The sequence below is a fragment of the Nanorana parkeri genome, unplaced genomic scaffold (genome assembly GCF_000935625.1).
Source record: "Nanorana parkeri isolate BGI_ZX_2015 unplaced genomic scaffold, ASM93562v1 scaffold225, whole genome shotgun sequence".
NCBI classification, from domain to species: Eukaryota; Metazoa; Chordata; class Amphibia; order Anura; family Dicroglossidae; genus Nanorana; species Nanorana parkeri.
The window spans coordinates 853,349-880,267 of NW_017306493.1; the positions used below are offsets into that span (position 1 = coordinate 853,349).

At 41.9% G+C, this 26,919-nt stretch overlaps 1 protein-coding gene across 2 annotated transcripts; it reads left to right on the forward strand.

Moving 5' to 3' along the window:
* Positions 1-48: 48 nt before the first annotated feature.
* PRMT5 (protein arginine methyltransferase 5) lies at positions 49-26,441 on the forward strand. 2 transcript variants are annotated; one of them, XM_018556107.1, is made up of 17 exons: positions 49-201; positions 3,933-4,051; positions 5,753-5,838; positions 10,624-10,758; positions 10,836-10,954; positions 11,039-11,088; positions 13,414-13,577; positions 13,657-13,818; positions 14,164-14,241; positions 15,543-15,601; positions 16,951-17,073; positions 17,161-17,336; positions 18,803-18,912; positions 23,349-23,440; positions 24,057-24,175; positions 24,262-24,326; positions 26,053-26,441. In XM_018556107.1, exons 1-17 carry the CDS (start codon positions 101-103, stop codon positions 26,203-26,205), a joined length of 1,911 nt encoding a protein of 636 aa, XP_018411609.1. In that variant the 5' UTR covers positions 49-100; the 3' UTR covers positions 26,206-26,441. The 2 variants fall into 2 exon arrangements, with proteins under 2 accessions (XP_018411609.1, XP_018411610.1); XM_018556108.1 differs by lacking the exon at positions 5,753-5,838 and having other exon boundaries at positions 10,661-10,758.
* Positions 26,442-26,919: the final 478 nt, after the last annotated feature.

Here is a 26,919-nt window from a genome sequence, read left to right on the forward strand (position 1 = left end):
CGCTCACGCCTATATGCTAATCTCATTGGCTGGTGATGACAGTTGTCACGAGGAGAGGGCGTGGCCTGTGCAGCGCGCGTGGAGTGAGTCTGTGGTCAAGATGGCGGCGGTTGGCAGTGGGGGAGGCCGGGTATCAAGTGGACGGGATATCAGCTGTGCCCCGGAGGTGGCAGACACATTGGGAGCTGTAGCCAAACAAGGGTGAGGTCATAGTCCGTTGTACTGGCACCCCTTTCTGGTGTGATAGAATGGGGAGCAGCGGGAACGTGTATAGGAGGCATGTGCAGTGCGGGAGCGTGTTGCCTGTCCGTGTGATTCTACCCTTCCCATCCACGGAGAGGGATGCCACATGTACCGGATACTCAGTGTAATGATTCTATATAGACTACTCCCCTTTGGGAATCGTTCATGGGCTGCCCTAAGTCGTTGTGAAATGATATAGGAGATGGCACGTGTTCTGTATGGAGAGATCCAGCATGCTCTTCTCTAACAGTAATCAGATAATTCAATGAGATACTTACTGAGCATAGTACTAAAACTACCCACTGCTGTGGAGTGTGGGGCCATTAAGGTCCCCATCACATCAGGCGAATTGCCCCATGCTTAAACAAGGCGATTTGCTTTGTTCCCTGTTAAAGAAGAACTCTGGGCAAATCAAATCTTAACCCTTGCAGTGGGGCTACACCTGCACTGCAAGGGTTAAGTGCTTGTTTTCTCTGGGGAGCTCAAGTATCAGCCAAACTACAATCCCAGCTGGCTCTTAGGCCACATTCACACCTATGCGTATTGTAATATGCGCGTCTGTCGCGCGTGACCATCACGCTGTTTTTTTACCGTGATTCCAAAGGCTACTTGGCAGTATACTAATGGAAAACGCCCTACAAAACGGACCAATACGCAGCAAAAAACGCTTCAGGACCTTTTCATGCGTGGGCTGTTTTGTAGTGCGTTTGGGACGGGCGGAAATACGGACAGGTGGGAACGAGGCCATTGACTACAGTGCTATTTATTTTTTTGACCGTTTTGTAGAGCGTTCATCGAGCGTAGGACGCGCTACAAAACGGTCAGGTGTGAATGGGGCCTTAATCCGGTCCCTGGAGCCTCTCTCCCCCTCCGCTGTAGTGGTCTAAGGGCCTGTGAGTCATTACGTTCTATACAGTGTATAGGATGTGAGGACACCAAAGCATTTTGTGATGCACTGCTGTGAATAGGACTGAATGAAATGTCACTATGTCTGTGACGGTTCTCATTCATCCAGGTCATGGTATATCTGTAAAAAAAACAAGTCAAGCCAACTGGACGTGCTGTATTTTTCTTGGACGTTTCACTGGTCATCCGACCAACTTTCTGATTTGAGAAGTCTTCAAGAAAAATATAGCAAATCCAGTTGCCTTGATATTTTTTACAGAAATGTCACTTATTTCAATAAAGTTCCAAAAAAAAAAAGTTTATTGCGCATTGGCATCTGCTCCCTTTGCAGTGGCCATTTTTACAGCACAGTGGCTGGTGTAAGCTCTAAAATACAAGTGGGGGAATTTACTCGGCGTGGTGCAGACAGAATCTGGAGCAGCTATGTGTGACAACCAATCAGCGTCCAGCTTTCATTTTCAAAGTGTTTGCGTTCCGAGAGAGATTGAAGCTGATTGGTTACTCTGCGCAGCTGCTCCAGATTCTGTCAGTATCTTATAAGTAAAGCCAATCACTAATCTTACATAAGCATTAATATTTTAATGTAATTCCATAAGCCTAAACTAAACTCCAGAATAAGCAAATCTTGTCTAAATACAACAGCCATGTGTTTTTAGTTAAATCTTGCTGTGCTTTGTGTATGTCTTCCTGATCTGTGCGGTCATTTATTATTAAACTTTGCCTGTGTGCAGGAACCTCCTGTAATAGGACCAGTCACTGCTGCTCTGTCTTCTTGTGGAGGGTGACGGGTCTGGTCTCAGCCCCCTCCTGTGGTTTTTTTTTCAGGTAGCTTGTCACTACAAGCTATATGCAGAAAATTACAGGAGGGGGTGCAGACCAGACCCGTCACCCTCTCTATGCTCAGGCTATGTACAACAGAGAGATGATGTCGGTATGCTTGCAAAGAAAAGGTTTATCACTTATTTCTTGATTTACTCATAGGGGTAAATCAGCACAGCAAAGGGTTAATCGATTTTAAAGAGTACATGTATTATAATGACACATAGCAAATTATACTGTCCCAAGATGTCCATCAAAATCCTATACCAAGATTTTCAATACCAGAGGAGAAAGCCAGCAAATAAGTAGAGAGCAACCTGTGGTAAATGAAAGCAGACAACAATAATCCCCTTTTATTAAGTCCTATTACTTTATTTACTAATAGAGAGACTGGAGAGTTTCAATTACTATTATTATATAGGATTTATATAGCGCTAACATTTTGCGCAGCGCTTTACAATATAAGGAAGATATTACAATACAATGCAAGACAAGATAGTAAGGAGGGCCCTGCCCCTGAGGGCTTACAATCTAAAGGGTGGGGGAAGTGATGCATGTAGAGGTAGCTGTGAGGGGATGAATTGTTTGAGAATGTATAGTTCAGTGGTTAGGTTGAGGTGGGATAGGCTTCCCTGAAGAGATGAGTCTTTAGGGAACGCCGAAAGGCAGTCAGAGTGGAAGATAGATGGACAGGTTGGGGTGAGGAGTTCCAGAGGATGGGATAGGCTCTAGAGAAGTCCTGGAGGCGAGTATGGGAAGAGTTGAGGAGGGAGCTGGAAAGCAGGAGTTCTTTGGAAGAGTGGACGGTTAGGGTGATACTTTGAGACAAGGTTGGAGATGTAACCTGGGGCAGAGTTGTGGATGGCTTTATAAGTGGTGGTTAATATTTTGAATTTTATCCTCTGGGCTATTGGAAGCCAGTGCAGGGATCGGCAGAGGGGGTTGCAGACACTGAGCGGTTGGTTAGGTGAATGAGTCCAGCAGCTGCATTCATGATAGACTGAAGGGGAGATATCCTGTGTAGTGGAAGGCCAATGAGGAGGGAGTTACAATAGTCAAGACGAGAGATAACAAGTGAGTGGAAGAGTAATTTAGCGGTTTCATTGGTGAGGAAGGGGCGTATTTTTGAGATGTTACGAAGGTGAAGGCGGCAGCATTTGGATAGCGATTGGATGTGGGGAAGAAAGGTGAGGTCCGAGCCAAGGATGACACCTAGAACCTTGGTAGGGGGGGGAGGGTTGGATAGTTGTGTTAACAATCTCAAGGGAAAAGTTGGGGGAAGGTGCACGGGCAGAAGGAAATAGGTCCGGAACTATTCTTGTTTTGCTGGGTGATTTAATCCTTGTGGGTAATTGCCTCATTGGCACTGATTTCTGATGCTAGCTGAAATGATTAAAGCACTTTGACTGCCTGGACTTAATAATCCCTCTTGTGTTCTGGAATATGCAAGAAGAGTTAACCTGGCCATACACCTATAGATTATCTGCAGATTTTCTATGGTCTGATGGAAAAAGTGCAACAGATTCCTCCGTCTACGCTAAACTGTGATGGAGGAATCCCCCACTGGGCCAATTTTCAGTATCTTCCTAGTCGGCCCCGCTGGCTCTCAAAATACCTGAACAATGCCTGCATCCAATCAGATTGTTCAATTATTTTAAGAGCCAGCAGGGCCGACTAGCCAGATACTGAAGCTTGGCCCATAGATAATCTATAGGTGTATGGCCAGCTTAAGGCTCAGAAGCTGTAGAACTGGCAAATACATTAGTGAGGTGTGTCCTCCATATTCTACAAGAGGTATTAGAAGCTGATGAGTAGTTCCTCTTGCCATTATCTATTCCCAAATAAAATAGTGCAAATAATGAAATACCGTGTCTTATTTTTGGTTTTATTGAAATGGTTAACCATGCAAAGGTGATCAAATCTGAAGTAGGTTGTATTCATTGTTTTCCTGTACTTCTCTGCAGGTTTGACTTTCTGTGTATGCCAATCTTCCATCCACGATTTAAAAGAGAATTTTATCGAGAGCCTGCCAAGTCTCGATGTGGGCCACAGACTCGCTCAGACCTCCTGCTTAGTGGACGAGGTATGGATGTCTTGGAATGGGGGGCTGAAAGATTCCTGTGTCTCTAGAAAAGAGAGCCTCCCTCATTGACATAGGCTGTAGGTAGATCGAATCCCAGTAGAATCGTGACATAAATAAGCATCCTCATTTCAGTGGGTGTGCATGATTACGCACTGAGCAGGTACACCACGCACCAGTCTATCTTAAGAACAATAGCAATTGCCCAAGAAAATGAATATAAAGTGGAACAAAAGCCTTTAGAATAAAAATTGCTAGGAGGTAGGGTTTTATTGCAGAAGAGACTCCGAGGGAAATTTATCAATACTGGAGCAGTTGCCCATGGTAACCAAATCAGCTTCTCCTTTAAGTTTGTTTAGTTAAGCTTTGAAAATGACAGAAGCTGATTGGTTGCCTTGGGCAACTGCACCAGATCTCGTCTTCTCTAGTTTAGATAAATTCGCCTCACTGTATGTTTGCTTTAAATTGTACCATGTACATTCTCAACATGCCTTGGATGCCGGGTGGAAGTAACCTGCATGTGCATGCTTTGAAGTTGCATCATCACAGGCCAGCCAATAAAAATAAGCAAAGATGTCCACAACGGAGCAACATGGGAGAGCGTGGATGAGTGCACATATAAGAGGTTGGTGTGTCCCTTCTCAAACATCTCTTCCATGGCGCCGCATGTTTTTGTGGTGGAAGCACTTTAATTTGATCACACGCCCACCACTGGGACCAACAGCTCATGGTCTTGGAGTAACGATGTATCTTTTTTGCTCTCTGAGGATACACTGGTAAATTGAGAGGAGTTTTATCAAAATTTTAAGTAGCTGTGCCTGGCAACCAATCGGCTTCTAGCTTTAAATTTTCAAAGCTTAACTGAACAAACTAAAGAGAAAAGCAGATTGGTTACAATGGATAACTGCTCTCCCATTGTCCTTGCTAGAGAAATCTGAAGAAATATGGGGTTGTTTAAGGTTGGGGTCAGTGTGTTTGGGCACGATAAAAAAAAATGTGTACTATTGTTTCAGGCCCCTACTACGGGTGCAAACAGCAAATAATGCACACACAGGTGGTATCCTTTTGAGCGTCAGGAGTAGGAGAAAGTATTTTAGCTTTTCTGGTGGGTCGTGGTAATTGCAAAACATTTTTTTTCTTTATTTTGCTCCACTTTTCCTTTTATGATAATAAAAATCAGGAGGCAACCATTTACTATTTACCTCCCAAAGGAAGGCCAAATGTATCCTGAACAAAATACGGCAGACTTTCCTGGATACACAAAGTAGTTGCAAACATAATGCATATCAAATTTGCAAAACTGGGTTTAAGCGTTAAGATTTGTTTTACCTTCGTCATGAAGGGGTTATTCTGTAAAGATGGTATTATATCAAAATAATCAGACTTCTTTTTTCTGCAGTCAGACCAGCAAATATGCTTTCTGATTGCACGGTTTGCTCTGGCTTTAGAAATGAGCCTGTTGACATTAAAAGTACACCCAGTATAAGAGGATTATGTAGCCTGCTGTTGCTCAGCTCTCCTTTTGAGAATGTTAGTTCCCTGGCTTTTCTGGCTCTGATTTTAAAGGTATTGAAGCCAGTCACAGCAAGGTAACTAGAATTTTTAGGAGGAGGTCCACAATGGCAACCTCAATACTTCCCTCATGTTGATGGTTTGTAGTAATAGTAAAAAACAAAAACTCAATGTATAAAATTTTCTCCACAGATTGGAATACACTTATCGTGGGGAAACTGTCTGAATGGATAAAAGTAGATTCAGAGATTCCAGAAAACCGCAAAACTTCAGAAGCTGTAAGAATAAGGAAACAGGCTTTGGGGTTCCATTTCTTTATATATGCCTTGCATGCTGGTAATCTACTTTTGAAGGGAATGACAGAAAAGAACAGTACATGCTACATTATAAAGTGATCTGAAACAGGCACACCAATGACATGGTCATTTCGGGTTACACAGGCAATGGCTCCATATATGTGTGAATAGCCACGTTTCTTTGTTTCCGAGAGTAGGGAAGGGTTTTTTTTTCCCCATTAGAGCGATATGCCCCCTCTATTTGTCCTGGTGGTAATTGACACTGAGACATATATGGAAAAAATAATGAAAAAGCCCAATTTTTTTACAATTGTTAAGGGCAAAGCGTACAATCTCTAAGGGAGACACCAGTTCTGGTCACAATTCCCCTCACTTTGTAGAGGTTTCATCTCCCTTCCTGGTGTATTTGCAGAACAGGGAGTAAAGGGAAAGTTCCTTAAAAGGAACCAGGCAGCAAAAAAAAAAAATATATCAACCTTCCCTACTCCAAAATATCCCTAGGAGCAAGTCCACCTTGCCTTGGCTGGGTACATGGTGGATCTGGTCCCTGGATTTGATTTTCATGTGTAGCTTATGGAGATAAAGGCTTTGTAGCACTAGATAACAACCCAAGTGGAACGATTTTGAATATTATATTGTTAGAGTATTTGTTTTTAAACATGTTTGTTTTCAATTTAAACATGACTAGAACAACCATACCGTACAGTATGTTGCATACAAAAACACCAATAAATATATCTGTAGTATGTGATCTTCCTTCGCTGGTCAAAAAACACTGAGGGGAATTTATCAAAACTGGAGCAGCTGCCCAGGGCCACCAATCAGATTCTATCTTCAGTCTGTTCAGTTACGATTTGAAAACGAAAGAGAGAAGCTGAAGAGGTTGCCATGCACAGCTGCTCCGGAAATTATCAAAACTGGAGAAGCTGTGCATGGCAACTAATCTGCTTCTGTTTCATTTTCAAATCTTAAAGGGTTATTAAATCCCCAGTGCGTTTTTCATATATCTAATGCTATCAAGCAGTAGATATGTGCAAGAACTTTTAAAAAAAAACCTTTTCAAACAGGTTTACACTTACCTAGTCTTCCCTGCTCGTTCCCGTCCAAACATCAGAAGTCTTGGGGCGGGTGCATGCGCAGTTCAGATGTTCAGCCGGGAGATGAGGAGAGACACAAGGTAAGTCTATGGAGCAGCGTGCAACCGCACAGACACCGTGGGACATGAGGAGGACAGAGGAGTCGGCGCTGAATCGGAGACCCGCAGCAGCGCTGGAGTGACATCTGAAAACTACACTAAAGAAGATCGGATTGGGGGCGTGGCCAGCAGCCGAATGTGAGCAGACGTCTGTAGGGGAGCTCTCCCGCACTTAATCCTGAACGATACCCGTCGGGCTTTCCGGTACCTGTCTATCCTGCACTAGCCGATTGCCTAGCACTCCGTTTTCGGGCTTCCTGCAGCCACATTGAGACCGGGAGATGTCCAAGAAGAAGGACGGTAAGGGCCTCCCTCCCGCGATCCAAGATGGCGGCGGCACACAGCACACGCTCCCCACCCCTAGCAAGCAGACGGGACAGAGGCAGGGATACAGCGGCGCGACTGGAGCGCTTCGCCCGCCATCCTGACACCCCTGCTAAGGGGCAGAGGCTCTCCTATTCTGCAGATCGGGCCACCCGCAGGGAGCTACTGTCAGATCGGCTGCAATCCTCAGCCTCTGATTCAGATGGGCTGGACGCCATCTTGGCCACAGTGAGTAATGCTCATAAGACCAGCAAGGCCCCCAAAGCGTCCAAAATCAAAGCCAAGCCAGCTGAACCCACTATTGCCGATGTCCTATCGGCTGTACAGCTCTGCAACTCCGCATTGACCTCTCTCACAGGGGAGGTGCATGGGATGAGGGCTGATATCACTTTTATACGTCATGATTTGCAGAAGGTGAGGGAACGCACCTCTGCCTTGGAAAGCAGGGTTAGTGACCTGGAGGACTCTGCCTCCCCCCTGATTGCTGATGTCAAGACGGCGCTGCATGACATATCTGCGAACACCCTGAAAAATGATGACATCGAAAACCGGCTACGCCGCAATAATATCCGCGCTGTCGGCATACCAGAGCGAGCTGAAGGGGCCAATGCTACCGATTTTATTGAATCCTGGCTAGGCGAAGTATTTGGGAAAGATTACCTGTCCCCGTTATTTGCTGTGGAAAGAGCCCACAGGGTTCCATCTCGTCCGCTGCCACCTGGAAACCCTCCTAGACCCCTGCTGATCCGGCTCCTCAACTACCGTGATAAGGAGCGTATTCTGCGAAAGGCGCGTGATCTTGGAGAAATTACTCTGGCTGGCTCTAAGGTTATGCTGTTCCCAGATTTCTCCCAGGAGGTTCAGCGGCGCAGAGCAAAATTCCAGGAGGTTAAAAAACGTCTCCAGCAACTGCACCTGTCTTATTCCATGCTTTACCCGGCGAGGCTCCGAGTGGTCGCTAACGGAGAAACACAGTTTTTTGACATCCCTGCACAAGCATCGTCGTGGCTGGATAAGTTTGACCGCCGTCGGGCTTCCTCTAACACCTGACCGCTCAGCTTTGCCTCCTAATTGAGCCCATTGCTTTAATCCGTGGTACGGATGCCTGACTGTACCTACTGTCACGGGGCTAGGAACTCCCCGTCTCTCTACTGTTGGCGTTTCCGCACTGGAAGGAGTCCCTATGGTTTTTTTTTTGTTCTGGGATACTCCCAGTGGTACGGACTGTTGCCACCCTACCCCGAAGGCTTCCCTGCGTGGACGTTGTTTCTTCAGTTTTTGGTTTACTGTTTCCATCTCATTTAAAAACCCTTTTTTTTTAATTTATTTTTTTGTGTTTTTTTTGTTTGGTTCTGTGGTTTTTGTTTTGTTTTTTTGTTCTCTCTCTGTTTTTGTTTTACATCCACCCCTTATCGACATGTCCCGCTGTGCCCAGCCGCATCTCCTAGCTGTTTCCATGCCTGGTCTCTACTGTGTATATTTACTAATGGATGCTCCTGATTGTCATGTGATGTATCATGCCTATGTCTGAGCGTTTAATAACACTTGTCTCTTGGAATGTGAGAGGTTTGGGCATCACCTGTTTCAGGGGCTAAGCCCTTTACAATATTTAGATAGAGTAAGTTTTACCATATAGGTCACTATGTACCCTACACTGAAGCTGATGGGACAGGTCTGGGATGCGGCTAAACTGGCCCTTGGCATCGGCGCCCTGACCAGACATACACCGCTGTGGCGCAATGGACGCCTGCCCGAGCTTCTCCATCTCCGGGGCACTGTTGACTGGTCTAGCAAAGGGGTTTTTACTATTTCACACTTATACAGGGAGGGCAGACTGCGGGACTTTAAGGACCTGGCGGAAGCTTATGGAGTTCCCGACAGGTGCTACTTCCAGTTCCTCCAGATTACTCATGCTTTGAAATCCCAGTTTCCTCGGGGCCCTCCAGTTATATCTCCCACTCCGATATTTGATACGGTACTATTGGCGACCTCCACTAAGGGGATTATCTCTTTTCTATATGCTCACCTTCTGCTTAAATCCAATGTCCTCCTCCCTCTGAAGTGCAGGGTGGGGTGGGAGGGAGACGTGGGACCCATAGAGGATGAGGTTTGGGAGGATGTTCTTCAGGGGGTTACCCAGGTCTCCCTGTCCCCCACTCATAGACTGACGCAACTGTTTATACTTCACAGGACGTATCGCACCCCTGAATTCCTGTTCCGTATTGGGCTTAGAGCTGATTCCAACTGCCCCAAGTGTGACTTTCATCGGGGGTCCCTGATCCACCTGCTTTGGAGATGCCCTAGGCTGGTTCGGTATTGGGGTCAGGTTGTAGATACCCTTAACCTTGTATTTTCATCCTCAGTGACTAACTCCCCATTGACGTGTGTACTGGGCATTGTGGAATCCGATGATCTTACGCACTGCACTGCTATAGCACTTAAAAGGGCCTTATTTACCGCAACCAGGATGGTGGTTCGTAAATGGATCTCCCCGTCACCTCCTACATTGAACTCGTGGGTAGCTGAACTGGATAGGATGGTAGCGTACGAGAGGGTTACTTTTAAACAGAGGGGTACCTTGCCTAAGTTCCACTCTATTTGGGACGACTGGCTGACGTACGGGGGTCATGACCTCTCTGATTAACCGGCTTGCACGCATTCTCACGGTGGATACATACAGCTAGTCTTGGCTTCTATTGCATGTAGTCATGTGTTCGCAGCAGGGGGTGTCGGTTCTTCGCACAGTGGTTTATAGGTTTTATATCTCTTGGTGGGCTTGGTTCAGTTTATGTTCAATATAAGCTCGCACAAGTGGTCAGCATATTCTTGTCGAATTTCACTATCTGCACGACATTATGCTCCCCTTCCCTCCCTCCCCCTCTTGGATTATTTGTCTTCTGGCTTGCTACTGGTTTTTGTTTTTGGTTTCTTTTTTTTTGTTTTTGTTTGTCTACTGTACGTGTAAAATGTGTAAAATCAATAAAAACTATCCGATTTAAAGAAGATCGGATTAAGAGACATCATTTAAGGTAAGTTCTTACACTAACATTGGGGGGGGGGGAATTATCTTTTAATGTCACTTTAACTGAAGGAACTAAAGAGAAAAGAAAGCAGAATGGTTGCTCTGGGCAACTGCTCCAGATTTGATAAATTCTCACCTATATGTATCGGTGGTCAAGAACAAAACAAAATGATGTGAAAATATTTATGAAAGCGAATGACTAAAAGCTTTTTTTGTTTTGTTACAGGCATTGTTACAGGAGTTAAATTTTTCAGCATACCTAGGGCTTCCTGCCTTTCTTATACCCATTACATGTGAGGACAACAGCAACATGGCTCGACTCCTAACAAATCACATTCACACTGGTCACCATTCCACAATGGTAAGGCTATGCTGTCCCTTTTATACAGTGCTGTCTCTATTTTACAATGGTTAATACCATCATTGCTTGCTTACTAGTTTTGGATGCGGGTACCATTAATGACACCGGATGACCTGCGAGATGACCTCATAGAGAATGAACCAGTACTTCAGTCTGAAGGAGAGGATAACAGTGAAGAAGAAACAACTTGGATTTGGTAAGATGACGCATTTCAAGTGACGGGATGAAATGTATGGCACTTTCTAGATGTTTTGGTGCTTATAGATTTAATATCTCCTAGGTGGCATCATTTCCGAACGCTATGCGATTACAACAAAAGAATTGCTTTAGGTAAGATATCCAAGCTGCTAGAGTACATTTCATTGTAAACATTGCCACCGACAAATTCCATTGTTGGCATCCACTATTCTAATATACGAATGATGTTATTAGGGTATTATTTCTTTAGGGATTATGTATAAATGAGAAAGATCTTGACTGATTTTTATACTTTTATTATGGCTGGGAGAGCAAATGACATGTAAAAATAGACTTTATTTTGGTTTTGTCTAGAAAAATGTAATCCTATAATTTTTAAGTTACAATCAAGGCTTGTTGATGGTATTCAAAAAGGTAAAAGTTTATAAAGTATAAAAGAATTATATAAAATATATAAATGTTAAAAAAAAATAATTTTAATAATTTCTAGATTAGGCCATGAATGTTTATGTATAACTATTTTAGTATATGTAATGTTTGATTCAAATGATATAAGAGTGCATCAAACATATAGTTGCATTCTAATGTTTCAAAGGGAGGACCATTTCCACCCCCCTTTTTGGACATATAGACTGGACAAACCGATTCAAATTCCGCTACTAGTTTCACTCTCACTACACAGAACTTAATCACAAGATCATAACTGTTTTTTGTTTTTTTACACTGACTTTATATTTTGTGTGCATCTTGTAATCAGTCACCATTAGTACTTTAAGAGCCTTGTGTTCTCAGGGACTTTAAAAAACGTACCTTTGCAGTGATGCTACCTCCATGCTACAAGGGTTAAGTGCTCATTTTGTCTAGGGGGCTTGAATAAAGCAGTTTTACTCATCTGATCCTCGGTCCCTTGGCGGTTGTCACTCACCTCTCTGCACCGTCACTGACTGTGGAATATCCTTCGGCGTCCTCACGTCTAATGCAAGTCAGTGGACCTGCATTAGCCGTGACTATGTCAGCGGAGCCCAAGAGAGAAGAGGTTGCGGGAACCGGTCTCTGCCCAGCAGGACCAAGGATCAGATGAGTAGGTCTGCTTTATTTGAGCCTCTAGACAAAACATGCACTTGACTCTTGCCGTGTGCCAGGGTAAGTTGTGTTTATTCCTGGAGTTCCATCTTTAACCCCTTGCCATCTGCCCATCGTAAAAATACGGGCGGACGGCGGATCCTTCCCGGCGGTTGGATGCACATGTACATGAATTTTTTAATTATTTTTCTGCTTGCACGCGTGCCCCAAGAATCCCCCCGGGAAGGTAAACAGCCGTTACCGGCTGTTTCATACAAGCCGGCTGATTGCTTGTATTACTTCACATGGTGCGGTAAGCATCCCCCCTCCGTTGCCGGTTATCCCGGGTACCGCTTTTTAGCCCCCTATGTGATAGCAATCAAGTTAAGTGTAAAAAGAGAAAAAAATTAAAGTCTCATATAAAAAAAAAAACACCAAGCCAGTTTTAAGTCCCCCGCGCACGCACTTATACACGTAAATATGCATGGGGTGCGCCTACGTGCAAAAACAACGATTATGCCACACATGTTACATATCCTTGCAGTGAGAGCAATAATTCTAGGTCCATCAATCGCTGATAACTCTAAACTGAGTTAAAGCGGTAAAGGCTTTTAAATCGTCGCCTATGGCCAATTTTAGGCATGGTAGGTTTTTTTGCGATTTTTAAAGCTTGACATGTTTGGTGTCTATTTACCCGACGTGACCCCATCTTTTATATTTTACCAAAAAATTGGATAATGTTTTTTAAAACATACGGTAGGGAAACCAGGTTTTTAAACTTTTTCATATAGTAAAACATTTAAATTCCAGTGGTGATTTTAAATACCACCAAAAGAAAGCTCTATCTGTCCCCCAAAAAATGGTATAGAATTCATTTCAGTACAGCGTTGCATGACGGAATAAATGTCAGTCAAAGTACCGCAGCGCTGAATACTGACAAATGGCCTGGACAGGAAGTGGGTGTAAACAGCCCGGTCAGCAAGTGGTTAAAGATATTCCAAGTTTCTAAAGTGCCAAAAAAGGGGTAATTTTTAAAATGCAGCTTTACATTGTCCCAGGCAGGAACCTGTAAGATTAGAAATGTGGGGAATTACCTAGCTGACTTGAAGATGAAAGTTCTAAGGGGGTCATGGTCATCACTACTTTGCTACTTGGATATTAACTTGGCACAAGCATGCAGGTCAGGAATTTCTACTTCACTCACTACATGCTTGGTTTGGCTTATTGACTTTCCAAGCTTTGAAACATTGGTGAGGATGATCTCTTCAGAACTCCCAAAACTAGCTAGCACTGTCCATGCAAATATTTTTATACTGGCTTTAAATGCCTCTGTTAACTGTAGATGTTAGTTGTAAATGCTGCCTGACCAGATGTATCATTCCTTTTCACCCCTAGCTATTGAAGTGGGTGCTGACCTTCCAAGTAACAGCATTATTGACCGGTGGTTGGGAGAACCCATCAAGGCAGCCATTCTTCCTACCAACATTTTCCTAACCAACAAAAAAGGCTTTCCTGTTCTATCTAAAGTGCACCAGCGCCTTATCTTTCGCTTGTTTAAGGTAAGGCCGTGTACAATAATAGAGCATGATTGTGTTGTCTGCTACTTACACTAACCCTTCATGTTTCTCTGCTTTACAGCTGGAGGTGCAGTTTGTGATTTCGGGCTCCCATCATCACTCCGAGAAAGATTTTTGTTCATATTTACAGTATCTAGAGTATTTAAGGCAAAACCGACCTCCTCCCAATGCTTATGAGATGTTTGCCAAGGGATATGAGGATTATTTGCAGTCTCCACTACAGGTAATCACTTTAATTTGTTCATAAAAAAGAAAATCTGTCAAAAGAAATGCCAGTGCTGACCTCTCCTTCTAAAAATGCTCATTGGCTTGCTTTCATGCTAATGTTTTTGGCTTCAGTACTTGGAGTCACAAACCTGGAATAAGTATAGCAATGAGAAATTCAGACTTTAATCTGACTTTAATTTGTTACGCGCTTGTTCATGTTTTATGTCCTCGAACTATTAAAACCACACAGCTGAGAATCGAGCATTTTCAGAAGCAGGCCAGTAATGACAGCCCATATATATGTCTTTTAAATCTGCCAATTACGCAATAAATGTTTGTGGTTTTTTTTTTTTCTTTCCAGCCTCTGATGGATAATTTGGAATCTCAGACATATGAAGTATTTGAGAAAGATCCAGTGAAATACTCTCAGTACCAACAGGTACAGTTTCATGTTATCTTGTATGGCTTGGGTTGAGTACATAATTGGGTATGCTGTTATTACCATGTGTTGGCTCCTCTTTTATTCAGGTATAACTGCAGTGCATTATGTAACCCTATAACCTACATGGAATTGCTGTCTTGCCTGGAGCCTGTTTCTATTTTATTTTTTTATCTCCCATGTGGATGTGTGGTTGGATATTTCCGTCCCCACTTGCGTAGTTTATGGAGAGTTCAGGAACCATGTTAATGGAGGAAAACATGTATGTTCTCCTCGCATCACACAACCCCCTCCCTTCACAAGACCTAACTTCCTCCTGATTCTGGCTTATGTTGTACAAGAAACATCAGGGGTCCTAGATCAGAGATCTATAGACATAATATCTTGCTGCACTCCTTACCGCAAAAACCCAAAGCTGGGTGGGTGCTTGTAGTGACCACGGAAGGCGCCGTGTATATCACAGAAAAAGGAAATAATGTCACCAGTACACCTATTTTTGTAAATCAATGATCCATTTTAATGGCACATTGCCATCCAACACAAGCACTTTCGGGGCCGCAAGGGGTCCCTTCATCAGGCTCAGAATGACACATAAGTAACAGATACATCAACCTTAAATAGACATCACACAGTGAGAATAAAAATAAACCACTCCCATAGTGGTTGAGAGATGATCAGAGATGTCTCGGCTCCTCCTTAAGAGCTAGAAATCAGTATTTGTTTTGCTCTTTCTTTCACCAGGATACTGATTCTAAACCTGTTTGGCCATCCATGGCAAGTGGCCTGGATGGAGGAATCTCCCTTGCCGAGCTGTTGTATTTTGACAGTGGTTTCCCTCAGCTGTCTGAACACCCAAACAGTGACTGCAGCTGATTAGCCATAGTTGCTGTTTGACAAATTTCTATTCAACTTCTTCGACAAGTCTAATGAAACCTTTGGGTGGTGCAGGCAAGGCCACCCACAGATTAAATGTTGGCAGATTCAGCAGGAAACGGCTATAATTTGATCTGTGTTTGACCAGCTTTAGTGTCGGATGCTAAACTTTTCCAGCTCTATGTGGAAGTGATCAGTGGTATTTGTGCAGCCCAAAAAAAACACTGTTGGCAACCATTACCTGTGTTGGTTGCGGGCTGCTGGTCTGGTCCCAAAGCACTATACCACTAGGGAATTGATCAGACATTGCGTTCAGGAAGATGGCACAGACGGGCAACTTTTTTTTTTTTTTAGGGGGCCAGCAGTTGCAGCCTATACATTTCCCTTTGATCTATGATTATTGACTTGCCAGTTTGTTTCCATTTCAGGCTGTGTATAAGTGTTTGCTAGACAGAGTCCCAGAGGAAGAAAAGGAAACCAACATACAGTAAGTGTGCAGTCAAGTGGTATGAATTAATCTCAGGATTGTACTGCCTTTGCAGTCAGTGTTTATATTGTATGCTCCTTTTTTTTTTTTTGTCTGTTTTTTTCTTTCACAAATCTTTGTCTTTGGGTTAAGGAATGTACCAAAAAGGGGTAGTGAGTGATCATGTCTTAAATTGACCAGCATGTTGTGGAATTCCGTTTAGTTATACAGGCAATGTGAAAATAGAAATGCAGATAATCACTCTAGTTGGGACTGCTTGACTCTATGGAGCTTGGCGACAATCTCTGGAATGTAAATGTCAGTTAGCTTCGCACTAACCTGTGACATGGCTTTAAATGTTGTCATACTTGCCTACCACCGTTCAAAGCTTGGTCCAGCTGTGGATCTTACAATAGAGCTGCTGGAGGTAATGCGGCTTCTTGTCAGCAGAGAGAAAGTGTGCTCGGGCAAAGCCATAAATTGTTTGTGGCCACATGACTCTGGCTGCCAGCCACAGCTGGCCTGAGCCTATAGCAGTGTTAGATGGGTACATGAAACTTTACAGACGTTACAGGTTAACGGCATGGAGTTATTTAAAAAGAAAATGTAGTTAAGAGAAACTAGGTTTTTTAGGTGACTGTAGATCTGCCGATGTCTGGCACTTTTATATAAAAATAAGGAAAAGACAGTCTAGAAAAGTATGGAATATGCCATCTGGAAACTGACATAAGCAATCTGGCACCTGTGAGTAAGTTTTCCACTTTTGCTAGTCTCTAGAAAAATATCTGTTAGGTGTGATTTCTTTACATGAAACAAAATAGAATATACAGCAATGTGAAACAGTATGGCTTGTGAACTGGCAATCACTTTTCATTATATTCTCCAAGGACACGACATAAAAACGACCCTATGCTAAATGCTGGTTGTAAAGTGTAAAGATTCAGTTTATTTTGAAATGCTGCAAAAATGGAAGGCTTGTTCATACCGCTGTAAACTATCTGGAAGATACACCTATGTGATTGGTATAATATCAGGTTATGCTCTTAATGGATAATCTGATATCCATACTATCCATTAGTATTTTGGTAATGGATATCTGGATAGTGAATATTCCATTACCAGAGAGTTGTCGTCCCCTCTCTACTCGCAAGTTGTCTATCATCTGTGAACTCTATGGCAGATTTTAAAATGTATTGTATTTATCAGTATAGCCACGATAAAACTGTGCACATACCTTGTAAGCTGTGCACTTAAAATTCCAACTGTGAAAGACTACTCCTAGTAAATGCAGTCCACCTTGACGTTTTTAATAGATTCCATTCTGGAATTGCACTATAATCTTCTTGAACTTGATCTATTATTGTTTGTAGGATTTTGATGGTTCTTGGAGCAGGCCGGGGGCCTCTGGTAAATGCATCCCTAATGGCTGCCAAGAAAGCAGACCGCAAAATTAAAGTGTATGCTGTGGAGAAAAATCCTAATGCAGTCATAACGTAAGTTTGAGAAACAGGATTTCCTACTGATGACTTATCTCATGATGCCCTCCTATGACTGACTTTATCTTCTATTCTAATTCACAGGTTGGAAGGGTGGCGCTATGAAGAATGGGGTAGTCAAGTGACTGTTGTGTCCAGTGATATGCGAGAATGGAATCCTCCAGAGAAAGCGGATATTCTTGTTAGTGAACTCTTGGGGTCGTTTGGAGACAACGAACTGTCCCCCGAGTGTCTGGATGGAGCCCAGCATTTCCTTAAAGGTTTGGTAACTTTACTTTCTCTATAGTGCCTATTCACACCTGTCTATATGTGGCAGATGGCAAAATCAAAACCTTAGTCAATATGTGTTGCCACATATTTTAACACACTTTTTCATCCATTGAGGGACACAGGCATGTTAAGAATTCTTAATTAGTCGAGCTATACTGTCATCTACAGGAGTTTGGGAAATGAAATTAGGCCAGCCCCTATATAACCGTGTTGATTTAACTTTTAGGGATTTCACTGGCAATTGGACTCTCTACTTGGGTCTGTTTGAATTAACTGGAGTGACTTTTCCTTCTCTGTTGTCCGTGACACTATGGTTCAAAAGCCCTTAACGTGGACCCCTCCATTACAAGGACAAATTCTTGTGCCCTCGAGCTTTTGAAACAAATGCATGGAGACCCACGCTTTAGCTGTTGGCTTCTTACATGCTTCTAAGCTTGTGTTTTTCATTGGGTGTAATGCCTACTCAATATGGAGCATTAGGGGAAAAGTAGTCTTGGTATTTACTCTTGACAAGGTCTTTACTGATACTATTAGTGGTCAGACACTCTGCTTGCCTCAACACAGGAGATCTCTGGATCAGGTGGAGCAATACCAACATTCATCCTATTATAGAAGTATCTTCTATGACCAGAGTCTACCACTCACTTAAGCCACAGACCTCAAAGCCCTCTGTTTCACTTGCTTGCTTGGCCTTGTGCATGAATGTGTGCCCCCAGTACTTGGCCCCTTGGTAAGTTCGTTCTTCACTGAAGCTTCCACTCTAGTCCCTATAAACTAGGGATGCGCCGATACTGGGGAGTCCCATCATTCTAGCCTTCGTTCATGCCTTGATTCCTTCAAATACACTTTTGTAGTATGATTTCCACATTTGTTGGATCTCAGTGACTATTGCTCACCCCTTAGTTGGACTGTTTTTGCAGGTTCTAAGTGCAAATTCCTAACATTTCTGTGTTCCTCAATAGACGATAAAGAAAACAAGTTTTTATAGTTTAAATCTTTCTTGTAGTCCATTTAAGGGACAAAGTCCCTACCCGTCTGTGTTATTGGTTCTTTTCCTTCCTGCCTGCTTACAAAATTGAAGCATGACAGTTGGAGGCTGGGTTATCCTGGGGCTGGTTTAAGGTTTGCTGTTGGCCAGCATCCAATTCTCCTGTAGGTTACAGTATAAACCGACAATTTAAGAATTCCTAATATTCCTTTGTCCTTCAATGGACTTAAAATAAAAGATTTTACAGTATTTAAATATTATTGTTCGTTTCAGTGTGTGCTACAACATGCATCAAGGTGCACTGTTGTGCGTTGTTTTGATGTTTTTATTTCAATGGTAAATGCATCTGGCAAAAACTGACAAGTGTAAATGAGCATTGCGGTGTTTTGAATAACAGGCTTTCATTGATCGCTATAGTCTGTTATGGCTGATTCCTGTTGCTTCACTCTGACTTTCTTGTTTTGACAGAGGGTGGTGTTAGTATACCCGGAGAATACACTTCTTATTTGGCTCCAATCTCTTCCTCTAAACTTTACAATGAAGTGAGAGGGTGCAGAGAAAAAGACAGAGACCCAGAGGTGAGTGACAAAATAATAATTAGCAAAGTGAAGGTCATTTAAGACTAGGTGATGGCAACCACTCAACAGTCATAAAATCACAATACCTTAATATGGATATCAATATGGCTCCGTAATGCTGATTAACCCTTATATGGGATACAGTGTGTGTTGTCTTCATTTACAAAAACTATAAGCTCCATCCTTAAGTTTGAGTCCATCTAAGGGTGGAGGTTGCGCTAAAGGGGTTACACGTGGTCCTATCTGGCAACGTGTAGTTTGAGAATAATGATTTCACTTAAACTTGCATGTGAATTGGGAAGGACACAAGGGAGCACATACGTGTAAAGGGTTGCTGGTTCACAAGTTGATATGCAAATTAAACCTATGGATGTTACTTTTTTTTTTTAATAGTTATATTAGGGATGCACCGATTATATATTTCGGCTACTGAAGTGTATCGGCCGAAAATGGCACTTTTGGCAAAATGGAAATTTTTTTTTTTTTGGCCGAAATAGCGGTGCATCCCTGGTTTCTGACAGAAGGCCGAGCGCTGTGGGAGGAGAGCGCTGTGAGTGGCCGGCATCTCCCTGCGCCGCTCAGCCTCCTGTGACATCAGGAGAGCGGTGTGTAGGCAGAGACGGCTCTCAGTGCTGTCACAGGAGGCCAGCCGTGCAGGGGAGGAGTCGCCTGTCAGATTGAGATCTCCTCCCTGCACCACTTGCTCAGCCTCCTTTTTGACAGTCGAGCGGTACAAGCACTCGGGGATCGCTGAGTGTTTGTAAATAATGGAGGACAGAGTATGTTTACTGTATCAATTATGAATGCATGGGAAGTGATCTCTATCACCTGTTCATTCATGATTGTGGACATGGTAAACATACTAACTCCATAAGTTATGAATGAACAGGAACACCCAGTATAGAGGCTTCCTGTTCATTTATAACAGGGGCTGCAGAGAAAGAGATTAAGGACTCTGTGTTCTCAATCTCTTTTTCTATTTTAACCACTTTCTGACTGCGGTGTTTACATCCCCTTCCTGTCCAGGCCATTTTTCAGTATTAAGCGCTGCGGTACTTTTGACAGTTATTCTGTCATTCAACGCTGTACTGAAATTACTTTTATACCATTTTTTTTTTTTAAGGTACAGATAGAGCTTTCTTTTGGTGGTATTTAAAATCACCACTGCGGTTTTAATTTTTTACTATATAATGAAAAAAGTACAGAATATCTAAAAAAAAAAAACGACCTGTTTTCCCTTTTTTATGTTAGGAAAAAATTATTAACCATTTTTTTTGGTAAAATATAAAAGGTGGGGTCACATCGGGTAAATAGACACTAAACATGTCGAGCCTTAAAATTGCACGCTCCCGCGAAATCGCAACAAAACTACCATAGCCAAAATTGGCCATAAGCGACGCTTTAAAAGATTTTACCGCTCATCAGTTGTGTTATCAGTGATTGATGGCCCTAAAATTATTGCTCTCATTCCGACGTTCGCGGTGATGTGTAATTGGCGCAATCGTCTTTGCGTGTAGGCGCACCTACGCATTTTTGTGCATCTATGTGGGGGTGGGGGACTCAAAAAAAATTTTTTTACACTTTAGTTTTATTATCACATAGGGGATTATTATTATCACATAGAGGGATAAGAATCCCCCTATGTGATATTACATTACAGTGACAGGTCCTCTTTATGGAGACATCAGGGGTTTCTAAGACCCCTAATGTCACCTAGGGACTCCCAGAGAAGCTGATGAAGCACAGATCTGCTTCACCAGCTTCTCTCCGGTTTCTGTACCGGAGAGTGACAGAGGAATGCGGAAGTGATGCAGTAAACATCACTTCCTGCAATTCAGAGACCGGGGAGGAGTGCCGAGGGAGATTGTGTACTGATCTACCTCAGTTCTCCGTGCACGGAGCCACACTGCCGGTCCCGGATCAGACGCCCAGGATCGCGGGGATGACTACCCCAAGAAGAGGTAAGAAGTGGGGAAACCGATTGCGGTTTCACGCTCGGGCACGAAGGACATATAAAGACGCCCACCCGCATCCAGGAGATTCCCGTCCGGCCATCTTTCAACGTTCTGTGTATGGGTTAAAATGGAACTCTCCGGTCAGTTCAGACCCCTAATATTTCCCAGACGCCACCAACACTAAAGTAAAAGCATATTTGATTAAATATCAAATATGAAAAAAATTAAGTTTATAAATAAAATGTTTGCAAAAGTTAGGTCAGCCTGACATATTTTTCATTTCGGTGCACTTTTAATTTTATATGTTCAGTTGCCTAAAGGGAGGGTGTGATTTTTGGGGATCTAGTGTTTGTTTTTTATTATTTTGTGGATGATTAATTCCTTTTCTGTTCTGGCAGCCTGCACTTGGTATATAAGGAGTAGTTAGGGGCACAGAAGGTTTCTCTGGCTAAGAGGAGAAGGCATTCTGCAATAATTTGTCAGAATTGCTCTAAACCTATGGTAAATGTTATTCCTATGCACATGAGCACTGCTTTGGTCACCGTTCATTAAAGGGAATGTTTATATATCTTGTTCTTCTCTTCCACCCCCCCCTTTATTTTGCAAGTACTTTAATCAAATCAGTCCACAATGTTTACGGAGTCATTTTACTACTTCCTGCTGTGAATAGAATGAAGTTTAATCGTTTAATCTACTATTCTGAGACACACACACTTTTTTTTTTTTTTTTTTTTTTTTTTTTTTTTGGGAAGTTTTTTTTTACAAAAAAAAAACAAAATTTTTTTTTTTTTGTGGAAGAGATTTTATACAAGTAATAAAAAAATAAACCGGTTCTACTCTTGTAAACATTAAAAAAAAAGTCTGTACAAATCTTTCAAGCTTCTTTGCCAGTAAAACTGTCTGTTTTAAAGAATTGTCATTACGGCTAAGTGTTGAACAAATCCCTAAAGCATACCTTTCAGTAACGTGACATTTGTGAACACAGCCAAGAACTCCACCGGCACAAGAATTACGTGATTCTGTCATATCATCTGCTCCAGCGTCTCAGTCCTGGAAGTAGTTGCTGATCCCACATAATGCTTAAAGAAAATTGGTGTCAATTTTCCTTAAGAGATTAAGGTATTCTCAAGGGAGTAGTGTGATCTGTATAAGGATTAATATATACTTGTACATGTTACACATCACTTTACATGCATGCACTGAACTTTGAAAGAAAAAAAATATCTGCTGCTAGGTCTGTTTATAAGTCAAATTCTAGGCCAGTCCTGGTCCTCGCCAAGCAGTGTCCTCATTTAGGACTTCTATATATGTAGACCAGTCCTGGTCCTCATCAAGCAGTGTCCTCATTTAGGACTTCTATATATGTAGACCAGTCCTAGTCCTCATCAAGCAGTGTCCTCATTTAGGACTTCTATATATGTAGACCAGTCCTGGTCCTCATCAAGCAGTGTCCTCATTTAGGACTTCTATATATGTAGGCCAATCCTGGTCCCCACCAAGCAGTGTCTCCTCATTTAGGACTTCTATATATGTAGGCCAATCCTGGTCCTCATCAAGCAGTGTCTCCTCATTTAGGACCTCCTATATACAGGTGAAACTCGAAAAATTAGAATATCGTGCAAAAGTTCATTTATTTCACTAATGCAACTTAAAAGGTGAAACTAATATATGAGATAGACTCATTACATGCAAAGCAAGATAATTCAAGCCGTGGTTTGTCATAATTGTGATGATTATGGCTTACAGCTCATGAAAACCCAGATCCACAATTTCAGAAAATTTTTGGCAGTGTAGGCAGGTGCCAAGTCCTGCTGGAAAATGAAGTCAGCATCCCCATAGAGCTCGCCTGCGGAAGAAAGCATGAAGTGCTCCAAAATCTCCTGGTAGACGGCTAAGTTGCATTAGTGAAATAAATGAACTTTTGCACAATTATTCTAATTTTTCGAGTTTCACCTGTATGTAGGCCAATCCTGGTCCTCATCAAGCAGTGTCTCCTCATTTAGGACCTCTACATATGTAGGACACATGCAATTTTCACCCATAGCTTCCAAATTTTAATTAAGAGCTCTGTTAACGTCATCTAGCTATATGAAGGAGACCTCTTAATGGAATCATTAACAGGAACCCATGCCTGAACATGGTGTCAGAAGCTGCAGGCACCATCCATCGAACTATATAGAGTGAAGTATCTGCTTCACTACATGCTTATACACCAAGTTTTTTTGTGTCAATATATTTAGATCTTGCTGTCTGTGATCAGTGGGTGTTGAGAACATGTTCTTAGAGATGCTTGTGACACTGTATTTGGAGACTAAGCCATCCATGTTTTCCTTTTTTGTTTCCTGTACTTCTTCATTGTACACTTTGAAAGCAAATGCTTAAGAATATATCATCTGCAAATGGGAGTGATAGTAGATACCATGTTTTATGTCTTTTCTGCCATCTGTTTGAGTTAGGCAACTTGTACCTCCTATATTGCAGGCCCAGTTTGAGATGCCTTATGTTGTTAGACTGCACAACTTCCATCAGCTTGCAGAACCATTACAGTGTTTCACATTCAAGCATCCAAATAAAAGAGTATCAGATTTCTGTTCCTTATAATGGGTTAATGTATGTATTTTTAATCTAGTGCGTTTTAATTATGTTGGGTTTTTCTTGGTTCAGCTCAAAAGTATAGATATATATATTGTTATCTATAGTTTAAAGTGGTGGAGAAGTAGAGCCCCTGTCAAGTTTTATGCCATCTGTGTCCCTGTTAGGGAAATTTTCCCTTCACTTCCTGTCAAGAGAAGTGATGGAACATCTCTCCAGGACACACACATTTTAGTAGAGTGAGGTTAAAGCTTCTGACGTTTTATTGCCATCTGTGACGACCTCACCCCTTTTTCTTTTCTTTCTTTTTTAAATAAACGTGTCACAGGAACATAGGGTGAGGGCATATCTTCCCAATGGGTACAAGAACTGCAAATGACGCCGAACTTCCACCTCTTCCCTACCCTGTCCCAAGCTAAAAAAAAAAATGAGCTTTAGTTGTCTATTTTAAATGTAGTAGTTTTCAGGGTGATCATGAGTATAGTATAAAACAAACTAGAACAAACCTTCACTGCTTCTTGACATGAAGAGGACTGGAAGCAGCTTTGTAAATATTGTCACAAATGCATGGAAATCTCTAATGTGTGTTCTCTTTCCAGATGCTGTGATCGATAATAACCGTTACTGCTGCCTTAAATACTCTATAAAGTTGAATACGGTGCTGCATGGGTTTGCAGGATATTTCCAGGCAGTGCTCTACAAAGACGTTACTCTGAGTTAGTATTTCTGTCTTCATCTTTATTAAATTGCCAAACCTGTGTCTTGGCTTGCGTTTTACATTTTCCATATCTGTCCTGTGCAGGTATCTGCCCTAAGACACATTCCCCAGGGATGTTTTCATGGTTCCCCATTCTGTTTCCAATCAAGGTAAGTTGTGACAAGAGGTTCACCTTAACCCCTTCATGACTGAGGCCCTTTTTTAATTTTTTTGCACCCATGTTATATTCCACATTTTAGGCCTGAAAATGACGTAAAACCCCCCAACATTATATATTTTCTGAATGCCAAGACCCTATAGAATAAAATGGTGGTAGTTGAAAATTTTTATGTTGCGCAATATTAGCACAACTCCTTATTAAACCCCAAAATTTAGTGACAAATTTAATTAAATGCCCCAAAACACAACAAATTACCCATTTTTTAATGAAATATAAAAGATGAGGTTACAACGAGTAAAACGATACCCAACATGCCCAGTTTACAGATTGCGTGCGACCGTGAAACGGCGAAAAACTGCAGTACCCCAAAAAGTCAATAAAAGACGCTTTAAAAGCCCCCACAGGTCATCAATTTAGAGATACCCCAAAATACTGGCCCTAGAATTATTGCTCTCACTCCGGCGTGCGCGGCGATACCCAACATGTGTAGCGCGTTCGTCGTTTTCATGCGTAGGCGCACCCGACGCGTGTTTACGCGGGGGCGGGGGACTTTTAAAATGTTGTTGTTATTATTATTATTAGATTTATTTTATTTCATTTTAATTTTAAAAACTGTTTTTTAAATTTCTAGCACTGTTATGTTTCGGTTTTCTGCAGTCTTTTTAACCCCTTCACGACTGAGCTTGTTTTCAGTTTCTGTTCATAAATGACTGACACACTTTTTACATTTTTGCTGTGTGATTCTTCCACAGCAGTAATCTACTTTCTTACTAAATGTACCCACACATATTATATAGTTTTTAGAGGACAGATAGGGCTATATCATTATATCAAACGTGTACCTAACGCCTCACTTAGTTTGAATAAAATTCGGAAAACTAGAAGAAAAATCTTTTTTTTTTTTTAAACATTTTTTTATAATGTTTTACACTTTTTTTTAATTTTGTTTTTTTACACTTTGTAAAAAAAAAAAGTAAAACACTGACTGCTTGATTAACTTTTTTCATTTTTGGCTATTAGGCTGCTCCAAACTTAGGAACAGCTAATAATAACCTTAGAGACTGATCCTGACAGCATGTCAGAATCAGATCTCACTAAAGGTCCTTGATGTGCCTAGACGATCAGAAGTGATACATTTCAGGCACAGAGATGCATTGTAATATCCCTGTGCTTGAAATGTATCAAACATCGGGCTATCGAGCTATCAAAATGAATAGTAGGGAGGTGAGTCACTCTGCTGCCTCTGCTATTTTCAGCTGTCAAATACGGGATTGCTATTTAGCGCTCCCGTATTTGCATGTAAAGGCTTCATTCTTTCATTAATGAAAGAAGCTTTTACAAAAGCTTAACTATTTCATCAATGAATGCCTCAATACTGAGGCAATTATTAATGACTGGTGACCGCTGAGAATCAGCGATTACCAGTCATCACCGAGCCTTAAATAACTCGTCACGTACAGTGTATGTGGCCAGTCATATAGGCACTTTGTGACGGGACATACAGTGTACGTCTCCTGTCACAAAGGGGTTAAAGATATGTATTTGTACAATGTCAATAAAATATATTGCTTTTAGACCAATGTTGAAATTGATCAAATCTCTTTAATTTCCAGTTTTATTTGATAGGGTGATGATGGTACATGTTTTATAAGTTTGATATTTGTAGGGGGAAGTGGTCAACATACTGATTTCTAATATTGTGTTCTGTCCTATAGCAACCTATTCCACTTCAGAAAGACGACACTGTGTGCGTACGGTTCTGGCGTTGTAACAATGGAAAAAAAGTCTGGTATGAGTGGGCGGTGACATCTCCTACCTGCTCTGCTATTCACAATCCCACTGGCCGTTCATACACCATCGGACTGTAGGAAGCCATCTAACAAGACTTTAGTTGATCCTATTTATTGCTGCAACTAGTTTGAAGCCGAGCATGTCAGGGGCAGAGATGTGCTGTGTTTCAAACAGCTTACTCTGGAAGATGGCGGAGTTTAGAAGATACAGCTGTGCAGTATAGATGGTTCACTCTCAGCACTCTTTTTTTATTTTTTTTTTTTTTTTTTTTTATTAAGTGATAATAGAAATAAACAAAATAATAAACTGAATGAGCTGCAGTCATTGTAGTTATAAAGGCAATTTCTATTTCTGGTAACCTGTCTTTTTTATTTTTCTTCTTTTTCTTCTTCTCTACAAAACATAAATGATAATATATATTGTGCACCTTATCTCATGCACTCCTTCTGGAGTAAGATGTGCCACAAACCACCTTGTACCAGAAAGATGTTGGAGATTCTAATTTGGCTCTGCACATTATGGGTTTACCTGCATATGTGAATTTTGTTCTACTTAACAGCCATGACAAAACTGCAAATGGAGCGTTGTAAATCTCTCTGAAAAGATAAGTAAATTGCCTCCAGGCATGGTCCTTTGATCAGAGGCTGTTTAACAGAGTGCTCATTTCTGGACCAAGCTGTAGGTTCACAGATTCGATGGGATGCTTCCTAGCCAATTATTCCCAAAATTAGCCAACCATTTTGATCTCGCAAAAACGGGGGAATTTCCTACGGTATACTCTGAAAGCCCTC